Source organism: Salvelinus sp. IW2-2015, linkage group LG16 (genome assembly GCF_002910315.2).
Source record: "Salvelinus sp. IW2-2015 linkage group LG16, ASM291031v2, whole genome shotgun sequence".
Taxonomy (NCBI): Eukaryota; Metazoa; Chordata; class Actinopteri; order Salmoniformes; family Salmonidae; genus Salvelinus; species Salvelinus sp. IW2-2015.
The window spans coordinates 37,708,503-37,724,529 of NC_036856.1; the positions used below are offsets into that span (position 1 = coordinate 37,708,503).

The following is a 16,027-nucleotide window of genomic DNA, read 5'->3' on the forward strand; positions in this document are numbered from 1 at the left end:
GTCCTTATCTCCCTGGTTCTCCAGGCGTTGGGGAGGGCGACAGGCAGTGCTCTAGCCCAGGCACACGTGCGTGGCCCACCAATGAGCCCTTGACACCCTACTCAGCAGAGCACATTTCTCTGCCAGTACATAGAGGTGTTATATAAATTAGGTGTGTGTGTGAGTATGGTTTTGAGAGTCTGTGTAAATGTACATGTTAGCATGTATACGTATACAGTATCAGTCAAAAATGTGGACACACCTACTCATTCAAGGATTTTTCTTTATTTTACTATTTTCTACATTGTAGAATAATAGTGAAGACATCAACACTATGAAATAACACACATGGAATCATGTAGTAACCAAAAAAGGGTTAAACAAATCAAAATATATTTTTGATTTTAGATTCTTCAAAGTAGCCATCCTTTGCCTAGATGACAGCTTTGCACACTATTGGCATTCTCTCAACCAGCTTCATGAGGTAGTCACCTGGAATGCATATCATTTAACAGGTGTGCCTTGTTAAAAGTTCATTTGTGGAATGTCTTTCCTTCTTAATGCATTTGAGCCAATCAGTTGTTGTTGTGACAAGGTAGGGCTGGTACACAGAATATAGCCCTATTTGGTAAAATACCAAGTCCATATTATGGTAAGAACAGCTCAAATAAGCAAAGATAAATGACAGTCCATCATTACTTTTTAGACATGAAGGTCAGTCAATGCGGAAAATGTCAAGAACTTTGAAAGTTTCTTTAAGTGTAGTCACAAAAACCATGAAGATCTATGAAAAAACTGGCTCTCATGAGGACCACAACAGGAAAGGAAGACCCAGAGTTACCGGTGCTGCAGAGGATAAGCTCATTAGAGTTAACTGCACCTCAGATTGCAGCCCAAATAAATGCTTCACAGAGTTCAAGTAACAGACACATCTCAACATCAACTGCGTGAATCAGGCCTTCATGGTCGAATTGCTGCAAAGAAGTCACTACTAAAAGGACACCAATAAGAAGAAGAGACTTGCTTGGGCCAAGAAACACGATCAATGGACATTAGACTGTGATTTGTTCGTGAAGTTACACTATGTACATGGGCCACATCTATAATTACCGTCTGCCACATTGTCTAGGAAGGTATTACGTGGCTCTGGTGGAAGATCAGACCTCACCACCATGTGACTGATGTTGTGGGCACGTCTGAAGACGACCCGCGGGGATTCTTTAATTCAACTTGTTTTCCAGTTGTGGATCAGTGCTCAAGATGTGCCAGTGGTTTTTAATGACGTGGTCGAACTGTTTACCCTGTTTACCAAGTGGGGAGTACTGGAGGAAGCACTGAACGCGTTGGTCAGGAGGGCGGGGAGGTTTGGGCGTGAAGCTGTCATCCTTGGTCATATTTTTACAACGATTCCTTGCGTCTTGCAGCCATTCCTCTGGGCCCTGCTGTAGAAACGGTCTCCCAGACATTCATTCCTCTGGGTAACCCCGCTGTATGAAACGCTCATCCAGACAGTATCCTCGTGGTAACCCCGCTGTATGAAACGCTCATCCAGACAGCTCATTCCTCTGGGTAAACCCTGCTGTTATGAAACGTCATCCAGACATCATTCCTCTGGGTAACCCCGCTGTAGAAACGCTCATCCAGACAGCATTCCTCTGGGTAACCCCGCTGTATGAAACACTCATCCAGACAGTTATTCCTCTGGGTAACCCCCGCGTTATGAAAGCTCATCCAGACAGCATTCCTCGGAACCCTGCTGTATGAAACGCTCATCCAGACAGCTTTATTCCTCTGCGGTAACCCCGCTGTATGAAAAACCTCATCCAGACAGCATTCCTCTGGGTAACCCCTGTATGAAAACGCTTCATCACAGACAAGCATTCTCTGGTAACCCCGCTGTATGAAACGCTCATCCAGACAGCCATTCCTTCTGGGTAACCCCCGTATGAAACACTCATCCAGACATGCCATTCCTCTGGGTAACCCTGCTGTATGAAAACGCTCATCCAGACAGTTATTCCTCTGGGTAAGCCCGCTGTATAAAACACTCATCCAGACAGTCATTCCTCTGGGTAACACCCGCTGTATGAACACTCATCCAGACATATGGCTTGTTTAGTAACACTGTACACACAGACAGGACAGGTTATTATGGTATATACAATACACTCATACATACAGACAGGACAATGTTTTCTGTATATACAATAACACTCATACATAACAGACAGACAAGGTTCATTATGGTATATACAATCACTCATACATACAGACATGACAAGGTTATTATGTATATACAATACACTCATACACACAACAGGACAAGTTTTTTATGGTATTACAATACACTCATACATACAGACAGGACAAGGTTATTATGGTATATACAATACCTCATACATACAAGACAGGACAAGGTTATTATGGATATAAATACACTCATACATACAGACAGGACAAGGTTATTATGGTATATACAGTACACTCATACACACAGACAGGGACAATGTTATTGTGTGGTAATATACAATACTACACTCATACATACAGACAGGACAAGGTTATTATGGTATATACAATACACTCATACATACAGACAGGACAAGGTTATTATGGTATATACAGTACCCTCGTACATACCGTTAGGACAAAGTTATTATGGTATATACAGTACCCTCGTACACACAGACAGGATACACAGATGTCTCCAGTGTGAATGGCCACAGACACAGTGCAGGAGACACCAGTGTGAATGGCCACAGACACAGTGCAGGAGACACCAGAGTGAATGTGACACTCCGACTCCACACCGCCTGACCTTTCGCAGTTGCCACGGTGACAGTGGTTTGACCCACACAGGCATGTGATGCTGTGCGGTGGTTATTCTGACTGAGCTGATCAGAGAAACTAGCTTTAGTACCGTCAGGCTTCATATCGTGGGAGCTAGTCAGCCAGAGGGGGAGCTATGAACCGATGTGGTTCCTCAATACATCTGGTGTCCTCCCTGTGATGCAAGGGTCTGGCTGTGGTTGGTTATCAGGGGAAGGGTTGTGGTGTAGGGGTTGGGGTTGGGGTTCAGGGTGGGCCTGTTTGAGGACTGAGAGGGGTTGCTGCTTTGATGCACTGTGAAAGAGCACACAATGGAGTAATTATAGTTCTCCTCTGATTCTCGGCACCCTCAGCGCGGTCGACAGAAACCGGAAGCATCCGGTTTTCAATGGAAAAGCAGTGAAGAGAAAATGCCTGAAAACTGGATTCTTCCTGATTCTTCCGAACCTGCTCAGGTTTCTTTCACGCCTGCTTTGTTAGGTTAGCTTTTCTAATGATATAACTCAATATATTGTGGAAATTCTGTTTTTATAATTTCTCTCAGTTGAGTTAGAAAGGATTAATTATTCATTATTTACTGTTATCACTTCGTCCTGAAAAATTGCCAAAGACTTCAGCCACCCCAGCCATAGACTGTTCTTTACGCTACCGTCTGGCAAGCGATACTCGAGCTTCAGGTCTCAGACCAACAGGCTCCAAGACAGCTTCTATCCCCAAGCAATAAGACTGTTGAACAGCTACTTACCCCCATCCACGGACTGTCTGCACTGACTCTGTCTGCACTGACACTGTCTGCACTGACACTGTCTGCACTGACTCTGTCTGCACTGACTCTGTCTGCACTGAATCTGTCTGCACTGACTCTGTCTGCACTGACTCTGTCTGCACTGACTCTGTCAGTACTGAATCTGTCTGCACTGACTCTGTCTGCACTGACTCTGTCTGCACTGACTCTATCAGTACTGAATCTATGCACACTTTCAGGTCTCTATCCACACACTTACACTATCACTCTCGCACAGTGGTGTAAAGTACTTAAGTAAAAAATACTTTAAAGTATTACTTAAGTCATTTTTGGGGGTATCTGTACTTTATTTTACAATTTATATTTTTGACAACTTTTACTTTTACTTCACTACATTMCTAAAGAAAATAATGTACTTTTATGCCATATATTTTCCGTGACACCCAAAAGTACTCGTTACATTTTGAATGCTTAGCAAGTCAGGAAAATGGTCAAATTCGACTGCCTCTGATCTGGCGGACTCACTTAACACAAATGCTTAATTTGTTAAGATGTCTGATTGTTGCAGTGTGCCATTGTCTATCCATAAATAAAAGAAACAAGAAAATGGTGCCATGTGGTTTGCTTAATATAAGGAATTTGAAGTTATTAAAACTTTTACTTTGGAATCTTATGCATTTTTAAAACCAAATAATTTTAGACTTTTACTGAAGTAGCATTTTACTGGGTGACTTTCACTTTTACTTGAGTCATTTTCTCTGTAGGTATCTTTACTTTTACTCAAGTATGACAATTGGGTACTTTTTCCACCACTGCTCTCGCACACACACACAAATGCACACACACACACTGTATGCACACACATACATACACATTGGCGCCACACACACACATACTCACACACCTAGAAACACACCATCACACACGCACAAACACATTCACCTGTATATGCTGCTGCTACTATTATTATCATCATTATTATTATTTATCCTGCTGTCCAGTCACTTTTACCCCTGCCTACAAGCATTTATCTACCCCTACTACCTACATGTCTTTTACCTCTTGTGTCTTTTTACATTTGTTGTAAATATTTTTTTATAATTTATCAAATTTTTACCCCCTTTCTCTCCCCAATTTCGTGATTACGATCTTGTCTCATCATTGCAACTCCCCAACGTGCTCGGGAGAGGCGAAGGTCGAGTCATGCGTCCTCCGAAATATGATTGGCCAAACCACGCTTCTTAACAACTGCTCGCTTAATCCGAAGCCAGCTGAACCAATGTGTCAGAGCAAACACCGTTCAACTGACGGGGCCCGGCCCGCCACAAGGCAGAATGGAGGCGTGATCTGATTTGCCGAAGGAAGGGCGGGGAAGGGCCTTGTAGCAGAAGGAAAGGAGACTAGCAATGATCCTGGGTCAGTGTTGAGGAATGTGTTGAGGAATTTTGGTAGCGTTTTCTTCAGATTTCCTTTATTAAAGTCCCCAGCTACAATAAATGCGGCCTCAGGATATGTGTTTTCCAGTTTGCACAAAGTCCAGTGTAGTTCCTTGAGAGCAGTAGCGGTGTCGGCTTGGGGGGAATATACACGGCAGTGACGATTACAAAATAAAATTATCTCAGGAGGAAATGCAGATGGTGAGGAATTCCAGATCGGGAGAAAAGAACGGGAGATCCTTTATGTCACCACAATCACACCATGAGTGTTAATCAGGAAACAAAACCCTCCGCCATTTTTCCTGGAGAGTTCTTTCTTCCTGTCTGCACAATGGATGTTGTTATGTTATAGCCTTATTCTAAAATTGATTAAATTGTATTTTTTTTCTCATCAATTTACACACAATACCTCATAATGACAGAGCAAAAACTGTTTTTTAGAAACTTTGTTGTAGCACATTTGGCAGCGATTAGAGCCTTGAGTCTTCTTGGGTATGACGCTACAAGCTTGGCACACCTGCATTTGGGGAGTTTCTCCCATTCTTCTCTGCAGATCCTCTCAAGCTCTGTCAGGTTGGATGGGGAGCTATGCTGCACAGCTATTTTCAGGTCTCTCCAGAGATGTTTGATAGGGTTCAAGTCCGGGTTCTGGCTGGGCAACTCAAGGACAATCAGCGACTTGTCCCGAACCACTCCTGCATTGTCTTGGCTGTGTACCTAGGGTCGTTGTCCTGTTGGAAGGTGAACCTTCACCCCAGTCTGACTTCCTGCGTGCTCTGGAGCAGGTTTTCATCAAAGCTCTCTCTGTACTTTGCTCTGTTCATCTTTCCCTCGATCCTGACTAGTCTCCCAGTCCCTGCCACTGAAAAACATCCCCACAGCATGATGCTTCCACCACCATGCTTCACTGTAGGGATGGTATTGGCCAGGTGATAAGCGGTGCCTGGTTTCCTCCAGACGTGACGCTTGGCATTCAGGCCAAAGAGTTCAATCTTGGTTTCATCAGACCAGACAATCTTGTTTGTCATGGTCTGAGAGACCTTTAGGTACCTTTTGGCAAACTCCAAGCGGGCTATCATAGGCCTTTTACTGAGGAGTGGCTTCCGTCTGGCCAATCTACCATAAAGGCCTGATTGGTGGAGTGCTGCAGAGATGGTTGTCCTTCTGGAAGGTCCTCCCACCTCCACAGAGGAACTCTGGAGCTCTGTCAGAGTGTCCATCAGGTTCTTGGTGACTTCCCTGACCAAAGCCCTTCTCCCAGATTGCTCAGTTTGGATGGGCGGCCAGCTCTAGGAAGAGTCTTGGTGGTTACAAACTTTTTCCATTTAAGAATGATGGAGGTCACTGTGTTCTTGGGGACCTTTAATGCAGCACACAATTTTTGGTACCCTTCCCCAGATCTGTTCCACGACACAATCCTGTCTCGGAGCTCTACGGACAATTCCTTCGACCTCATGGCTTGGTTTTTTCTCTGGCATGCACTGTCAACTGTGGGACCTTATATAGATAGGTTTGTGCAAATCATGTCCAATCTATTGAATTTACCACATGTGGACTCCAATCAAGTTGTAGAAACATCTCAAGGATGATCAGTGGAAACAGGATGGACTTGAGTCTCATAAGCAAAGGGTTTGAATACTTATGGAAATAGGGTATTTCTGTTTTTTATTTCTAATACATTTGCAAAAATGTCTAAAAACCTGTTTCTGCTTTGTCATTATGGGGTATTGTGTATAGATTGCTGAGAGTTGTAAAAAAAAAAATTGTAATCAATTTTAGAACAAGGCTGTAACGTAACAAAATGTGGAAAAGTGAAGGGGTCTGAATACTTTCCAAATGCAGTCTGACTAGGTCCCCACTGCTTCTCCGGCATCGGCATTTTCATGCAGCCCAAGGATATACAGTATATTATGACACTAACTGTGTGAGGCCCGCCAATGGCAGATACTGATGATATGGGCCTTCTTCATGAGTGAGACGAATGGGTGGGACAGAAGGGTAAAATATCTTTCTCACACACATGGCAATCTATCAGTGAGGTAGGCTAATGTAACAGGCTAGCAGCTAGCATTGAGTCTCGCTGGGTGCAGTTGGCGATCATAATTGAGTGCCTCAAGCAGTAGCACGGTAAATTGATTGTGAGACGGAAAATAGGTCTGGGCTGCAGGCAAACAACAACAACAACAACATTTTACTGTGCTGGAGGTATTTAATATTCAGCTGTTGTGTATATTCACTGAGTAAACCAAACATTACGAACACCTTCCTAATATTGAGTTTTTTGCCCTCAAAACAACCTCAATTCGTCAGGGCATGGCCTCTACAAGGTGTCGAAAGCATTCCACAGGGATGCTGGCCCATGTTGACTCCAATGCTTCCCACAGTTGTGTCAAATTGTCTGGATGTGTTTTGGGTGATGTACCATGGGAAACTGTTAAGAGTGAAAAAACAGCAACGCTGCAGTTCTTGACACAGTCCGGTGCGCCTGGCACCTACTACCATACCCCGTTTACTTAACTATTTTGTCTTGCCCATTCATCCTCTGAATGACACAATCCACATCTCAATTGTCTCAAGGCTTAAATTCCTTCTTTAACCTGTCTCCTCCCCTTCATATACACTGATTAAGTGGATTTAACAAGTGACATCAATAAGGGATCATGCAGTTCACCTGGACTCACCTGGTCAGTATTGTCTGTGTATAGGCCTACTTTGGGAATGGCTGTAGTTGTTTATGATTTAGTGTTTGGTCATGTAAAGTATTTAAAGTAAAGAACTTGAAGTCAGCCTCTTGTAGGCCTAAGAAGTATATTTCATGTAAACATTCATCCCTGCACCATCTTCAATTACCATGTTTGACTGTAGGTTTTAATCATGAAAGATTTCAGGCATTTTTTCCATATTTAAATAACTTTCTCAGAATAGCACTAGAACGGTAGATGGATGAGTGCATAGAGAGCATTGTGAAAGCAAACACGAATTTCAATTAAAGAACATAGAACAAAAATATTTTCTTTAGTGGCATAACGACCTATTCCATCTATACTACCRTTCAAAAGTTTGGGGTCACTTAGAAATGTCCTTGTTATTGAAAGAAAAGCAAATTCTTTGTCCATTAAAATAACATAAAATTGATCAGAAATACAGTGTGGACATTGTAAATGTTGTAAATGACTATTGTAGCTGGAAATGGCCGATTTTTTATGGAATATCTAGATAGGCGTACAGAGGCCCATTATCAGCAACCATCACTCCTGTGTACCAATGGCACGTTGCGTCAGCTAATCCAAGTTGATCATTTTAAAAGGCTAATTGATCATTAGAAAATCCTTTTGCAATTATATTAGCACAGCTAAAAACTGTTGTGCTGATTAATGAAGCAATAAAACTGGCCTTCTTTAGACTAGTTGAGTATCTGGGGCATCAGCATTTGTGGATTCGATTACAGGCTCAAAATGGACAGAAACAAATAACTTTCTTCTGAAACTCATCAGTCTATTCTTGTTCTCAGAAATGAAGGCTATTCCGTGCGAGGAATTGCTGGGAAACTGAAGATCTCGTACAACGCTTTGTACTACTCCCTTCACAGAACAGGGCAAACTGTCTCTAACCAGAATAGAAAGAGGAGTGGGAAGCCCCGTTGCACAACTGAGCAAGAGGACAGGTACATTAGAGTGTCTAGTTTGAGAAACAGACGCCTCACAAGTCCTCAACTGGTAGCTTCATTCAATAGTACCCGCAAAACACCAGTCTCAACGTCAACAGTGAAGAGGCGACTCCGGGATGCTGGCCTTCTAGGCAGAGTTCCTCTGTCCAGTGTGTTCTTTTGCCCATCTTAATCTTATTTTTTGGGGGGCCAGTCTGAGATATGTCTTTTTCTTTGCAACTCTGCCTAGAAGGCCGGCATCCAGGAGTCGCCTCTTCACTGATGACGTTGAGACTGGTGTTAAAAACAATATGCCATTTCAGAGTTTCCTTTAGGAAAATTTGGCCCCGAACAACATAACAGGGAAGATTTGAATTTACCGGATTTTTTAAAAATTCAATGGACAGCCATATGCATTCAGATCCAACCTGGCGCAGCCAGCGCCCAATAAACGAGGGATGTTGGCCAAATGAGCCACATTTACGTGTCCTTAAAAACAGCCTATAACAAATTACAAAAACACTGTTCCTTGAGTTTCGATGTGTAGCATATGCAAAACTTTTTTGGGGGGGGGTTGGCTACTTTCCTAAAACAATAATTGTCCACCTCACGGTTCAGCTGTCAGAGATTTGATCACAAATTGTATCAGGGTGTTGCATGCAAGGACCTATAGGCTTAGGTGTTGGCTACTTTCCTAAAACAATAATTGTCCACCTCACGGTTCAGCTGTCAGAGATTTGATCACAAATTGTATCAGGGTGTTGCATGCAAGGACCTATAGGCTTAGGTGTCAGTAAATTGAAATACATTAATTAGGCCCTAATCTATGGATTTCACATGACTGGGCCAGGGCGCAGTCATGTGTGGGCCTGGCTCCCAAGTGGGTGGGCCTATGCCCTCCCAGGCCCACACATAGCTGCCCTCTGGCCCAGTCATGTGAAATCCATAGATTAGGGCCTAATGAATGTATTTCAATTTACTGATTAGACCCTAATCTATGGATTTCACATGACTGGGCCAGGGCGCAGCCATGTGTGGGCCTGGGAGGCCCACCCACTTGGGAGCCAGGCCCAACCACTGGGGAGTCAGGCCCAGACAATCAGAATTAGTTTTTCCCCACAAAAGAGCTTTATTACAGACAGAAAATACTCCTTAGTTTCATCAGCTTTCCGGGTGGCTGGTCTCAGATGTTCCCGCAGGTGAAGAAGCCGGATGTAGAGATCCTGGGCTGGCGTGGTTACACGTGGTCTGCGGTTGTGAGGCCAGTTGGACCTACTGCCAAATCCTCTAAAATGGCATTGGAGGCAACTTATGGTAAAGAGTAACATTCAGTTCTCTGGCAGCAGCTCTGGTGGACATTCCTTCAGTCAACATGCCAATTGCACACTCCCTCAAAATCTGTGGCATTGTGTTATGTGACAAAACTGCACATTTTAGAGTGGCCTTTTGTTGTCCCCAGGTGCACCTGTGTAATGATCATGCTGTTTAATCAGCGTCTTGATATGCCACACCTGTCATGTGGATTGATTATCTTGGCAAAGGAGAAATGTTCACTAACAGGAATGTAAGCAAATTTGTGCACAGCATTTGAGAGAAATAAGCTTTTTGCGCGTATGGAAAATTTGGGACCAACACTTTACATGTTGCGTTCATATTTTGTTCCATGTATATAGCCTATATAAAGGAAGGGAAGCTTAGGCCTAACCCCAGAGAGAGAGAGATATGCCGGTGGCATGCCACAACACCGACATGCATTTCTTCATGTCAGATGGCTGCTATCCGGATATAGACATACAAAAGGAGGATCATATTTTGTATAAAGATAAGCATTATATTGCTAGATTATAGGAGTAACTCTGATAGGCCTGAAACAGACTTCATCACCTCAAGTTCAACTGTCAAGTGTTAAAATCCATTAAATAAACACCAGCACAAAGATCATGCATTATTAATTTGTTAAGGGCAGGCCTCGAGGAATTAATTTAAGTAAATGCATTTAAAAAGAACAGAATGGCATATTTTGAGTGATGCATCGCACATGGGGAGCGCATGTCCTAGCAGTAACTCTGCCCCAAAAAAGTTAGATTTTGGAGCTCAAGGGGTCATTTGTATGAGTTGTAGAGTTGTAGGAAAGGATATGTGGTTAGGAAAATGTATAATATGCTCTTTCTGATACTATATCGACATCAACACGTCTTACCTGCTTGTGACTCGGTGCGCTGTTCAAGCTGCGCTGTTCATCAGATTCTTCATATACCATTTAACAATTTATAATATTCTCACTAATTAGACTATTGTCAATGTAATATTGTCTGTAGGCTAACTCTATTACTATATGTGTGAAATTACTTTCRATATAGTTTAGGTGTAGTTTCGATGGGCCATCAACTGCACAGGTCTGACAGGTAAGGGGGGGGGTGACATGTCCTCTTAAAACTGCGTATAACACAAATGCTATTTGTGATATTAAGATTCTAACAATGATAGTGTTATTTAGGAAAAGTCAAGGACGGGAGSGACATAACTTTAAAAATGGCAGTTATTCAAAACGTTTATTCGTTTTGAGTTAATATGATGTGCAAGAAAGGCATTTCAGTGTACCTACGCAGATTACATTACAACTTGAAATTTAAACGGTTACATTTGTGGCAGCCTAGCCTACCATCTCTTGGTCACTGAGCCAGTGAGAGGTTACCAACCCTATTGTGATTATTACTGTTCTATGTGGGCATTATGTTCTAGTCTCATAGTCTATTAATTACAGGCCTATGGTTTATTATGTGTAAATCTATTTGAGTCRCATGTTAAATGCAAGAGTCATGGGTTTACGTAGGCCTACAAGACAATTTGGTCTGTAATGACAAATCACATATTAGATGGTTTGTTGTGTGCAATCAATTACAGTAGGGTATAGGGTAGGCTACGATTTAATGATGATTTAATGATGATTTGAGTGCCCAAATTGTGTCCCAACTACATTTTTGCTGGCCCTACCATCAACAGATTTCTGCCTGTGACAGTGGCCTATATTACAGTGAGACTGAAAATGTGCACACATGACGTAGCAGATTKCCCCTGGCAGTGGAACGGTTTGTAACGGTCCAGTTGTGATTAAATTAGGAGAGCAGCACTGCTGCCATACCGTCCGAAATATCAGCCGTTCTTTCCCCTCTAAAAGCAATCCATGTGAGATTGATCGTTTCTACCAGAGGAGCGCAAAATTCAATTCAGATGAGAAGGCTACATAGGCAAATGTATCATCATTCTGACGCAGCTCAAACTATCCTAGCCTACATGACCGCACGTCGCGATTTGGACCCTGTGTTCATTCCGCACATGTGAGTAAACTACGACAGGCCTATTGCCAAATGTGGTAAAACATAATAATTTGGGTTTCTACGGTAAGCAGTATTAACCTCAGTTCAAGTATTGCCTACTGCAGTAGTGCGCCTTCTCTACTAGAATAATTCGCAGACGCCGGGGGTGTGGTCTCTGACATCACCACGCGCTGTACTCGAGTATTGGGAGCAGGTCTGGCTCGAGGTGTGGACCAGCCACGCATCTCTATACCGGGCTAWATGGACGTCTGCTTTTATATTCTTCTGTCTTTTATATCGTGTGTATTTTAACAAGAAAGTCGCATAAATTGGATAACGGTGCACGGATAGAAGGCAAGAGCTCTACGGCATTGAAMGGTAAGTTTACGCCGCAATTTCACAAAATAGGCTACCACTCGAGTTTTTGCTTGCTGCTCTAAAGTTCTTATTCGCCCAGTCACATTTTGTATGTGATACGTTTGATTCCATGCCTTCATTTTATAGTGTGGCTATCATATAATATGTAGGCCTAATGTATCTAATATTAGCCACACACATTGGAATCTGTCTATTGAAATAATGTTAGATTTTTCTCATGTCTGTAAATTCTGTATCGCGTTACTATAAATGATCCTTATATTGCTTCCTGTCAATAGTGATGCAAATAATAACATCATGTTAATAATACGGCATGTTATATCATTATATCAACATATTTAATGTCCTAATAATGAGGCTATAACCATGTAACTTTGATGAAGTTTCCAGGTAGGGCTGGCTGGCAGCAGTGGGACTGGGACTTGTGTGTGAAGGCAGTCTGCTGGAGTAGTGAGAGAGAGTGCTGGACTGGATGCCCCTCCTGTCTGCTCTGCAGTGGATTAATATTATCCAGGTATGGGAGGGAGCTAGGGTGGCCTGTCGTGAGTTCACTGTGCTGCAACACCTGACTGACAGAACAGAGGGGACACTGGGTAGGAGGATCCCACATCTATCTGTGGAACAGTGCCAACTCTGCAGAACCTCAGAATCTCGGAATCTAGGGACACACCCCATCAACCCCATCAAGGGCTCTAGGTCACCCTGTCTTGAAACGGTGCTACTCAGTGCTACCCTCCTCTGCCACCCCAGTCTGTCTCTGTCTCTCATTCATGCCCACCTCAGACCTCCTCAGGCCCTGGACACACCAGACGGGAGAGTTGAGACTGACTGATAGACAGACAAACTGACTGATAGACAGACAGAGGGGTGGAGCATCAGAAGTGTACCTAACCGAGGACGACGGACACACCCACTGTCTGTTTTCTCCTCCTCAGTGAATGGTGCAGTTTCTCACCATGACTCGGATGGGATCACCCCAATGCTGAATCTTTACTATTCTCTTCAACTCAAGGGCTACTAGACTTTTGGGTGAACATTAAAGTACTAGTCCTCGCTAAAACATTGGATTTAAGTTTGCAAAGTAAAAACAGAGGACTTGAATTAGTGACGCAGCAGACCTCAGTTGGAGCCTGAGGGACTATCGATGAGCCTGTGACTGTCGCCATGACAGCCTCTGACAGCAGCTTCCAGTACCGCGCACTCTTCGAGTACAAACGGGAGCATGGTGATGACATCAGCCTCCAGCCAGGGGACATCCTGACGGTCCTGAAGGCCTCTCTGAAGGACTACCAGGAAGGGGATGAACACCGCAGCCCCAAGGGATGGCTGCACGGCACCAACGAGCGGACCAAAGAGAAGGGCAACTTCCCCGGGACGTTTGTGGAGTACACTGGGGTGTTGAGGCAGGGGCTGCCCGCCACCAAGCCCTGGCCCAGAGCCGTTCCCCCAACCCCTGGGGGAACACAGAGCAGCGTGGGGCCCGGACCCCAGCCTACAGGGGCCGCTGCAGCAGGAGGTAAGTGTTGGAACTGAGGATGGGGGCATGCCAAGAGTACTCCATTCAGAAACATGGAGACTGGCCATCTGCTAAATGTTGAGCTATCTGTTATGACCTGTTAACTGCAATGTAATGGTGCTTGGCTTTACGGTTTGGTCTGGCATTCTATACTGAACAAAAATATTAACGCAACATGCAGTAATTTCTATGATTTTACTGAGTTACAGTTCATTTGAGGAAATCAGTCAATTGAAATAAATTCATTAGGCCCTAATCTATGGATTTCACATGACTGGGAATACAGATTTGCATCTGTTGGTCACAGATACTGTACCTTAAAAAAAACGGGCCTCAGGATCTAGTCACAGTATTTCTGTGCATTCAAATTGCCGTTGATAAAATGCAATTGTGTTCCTTTTCCATAGCTTATGCCTGCCCATACCATAACCACACTCTTTTCACAACGTTGACATCAGTAAACCGCTTGCCCACACGACCCCATACACATGGTCTGCGGTTGTGAGGTCAGTTGGACATATTGCCAAATTCTCTAAAATGACGTTGGAGACGGCTTATGGTAGAGAAATGAACGTTCTCTGCAACAGCTCTGGTGGACATTCCTGCGGTCAGCATGCCAATTGCATGCTCCCTCCAAACTTGATACATCTGTGGCATTGTGTTGTGTGACAAAACTGCACATTTTAGAGTGGCCTTTAATTGTCCCTAGCACAAGGTGCACCTGTGTAATAATCATGCTGTTTAATCAGCTTCTTGATATGCCACTGTCAGGAGGATAGATTATCTTGGTAAATGAGAAATGATCACTAACAGGGATGTGAACAATTTGAGGGAAATAAACGTTTCGGCATATGGAACATTTCTGGGATCTTTTATTTCAGCTCATGAAACTTGGGAACAACACTTTACATGTTGCGTTTATATTTTTGTTCAGTKTATACCACTGGGTTTTGTTGTAATTCTGGACTAGAGGCAAACAGTATCACTGACTGAATGGCATTCTGTTATGTTGTGAGTCATCATGGACCAGAGTGTGAATTGGGTCGCCTGTCTGACGCATGTGTTAAAGCTTTACTGCAGAAAAAGATAAAAGAGTGTATTTCTGTACTTCCACCAGACCAGTCCTGAGAAGTGAACATGTTGTGACACAGCCACACCCGTGTGTGCTCCAGTAGGCTCCCATGTTCTCCAGATGCACAGCCAGCCTCAAAGATGCTAACCTCCGTTAGCGCTGTTGTCTCGCACTGAGTGTTCCTGTCACTGAATTAGTTCCTAACCAAACCTTGGTGTTAGTTCTGCTAAAATGAAGATGCACTAGCATTTGTGTTTACGAAGATGATGTGTATGTGTTTTTGAAAAGAGCTAGGTCTACGTGTGTGTGTGTGTGTGTGTGTGTGTGTGTGTGTGTGTGTGTGTGTGTGTGTGTGTGTTGTCTGAGAGTGTTATGACTCGCAGGCAGCTGGATTTGTTTTGATGTTTTATTCAGCTCCAGATGAACAAACACAGCATCCTCACAAAGAGGACAAGCTCTGGTATAAGCCTGTATCCAGACTTGCTTGTGAGCAAGCAAAAGTAACACTTAAAAAGCTATCCTCTATTTGGCAGGCTTTGATTAGTGTTTTTACAGGGCTGGGTGAGCTCTGTTTTAGCTCTGTGTGTCTGGCCTGGGGTTAGGGCTGTTGTACAGTGACGTACCGGACACCTCCGCAAGGCAGGAGTTTTAAGCAAATTTCCGACTATTCTATACATATCTGGTTGGCGGCCTCTGAGGGTCGACCCTCAGAACATGTCATAAGCCATGGCAAAAATGTTTAGAAGTACAGGAAATTAGCTTTAAAATGCAACATTTTCTCTCAGCCTCATGGAAAAATGTGTAGAATAGCATGAAATCAGCTATAAAACGCACTTTTTTCTTTTGCCCATAGCAAAATGTGTTAGAATTCAGGAAATAACTTTAAAACACAACATTTTCTCTCTGCAATGGGAAAATGTGTAGAATTGCAGGAAGTTAGCTGTTTTCCTGAAAAAATGTTGCGTAGTGTAGTGTTGCGGTTGTTTATCTGCTAAATGGGCCAGGCGGATTATTCCAGGACTGCTCTGCCTAATTGTCTGCCATGCTAGTCTCTTTTATGGGAATAGGTTAGGCTGTTTTCTGTTATTTATATATATTTCACTTCCTCT

General features: G+C 43.4%; 1 protein-coding gene across 1 annotated transcript; it reads left to right on the forward strand.

Annotated features, from left to right (window-relative positions):
* The first annotated feature begins 12,178 nt into the window (after positions 1-12,178).
* Positions 12,179-13,984, forward strand: LOC111976065 (phosphatidylinositol 3-kinase regulatory subunit alpha-like). The gene is made up of 2 exons (XM_024004792.1): positions 12,179-12,330; positions 12,714-13,984. Exon 2 carries the CDS (start codon positions 13,495-13,497, stop codon positions 13,861-13,863), a length of 369 nt encoding a protein of 122 aa, XP_023860560.1. The 5' UTR covers positions 12,179-12,330; positions 12,714-13,494; the 3' UTR covers positions 13,864-13,984.
* The last annotated feature ends 2,043 nt before the right edge of the window (positions 13,985-16,027 follow it).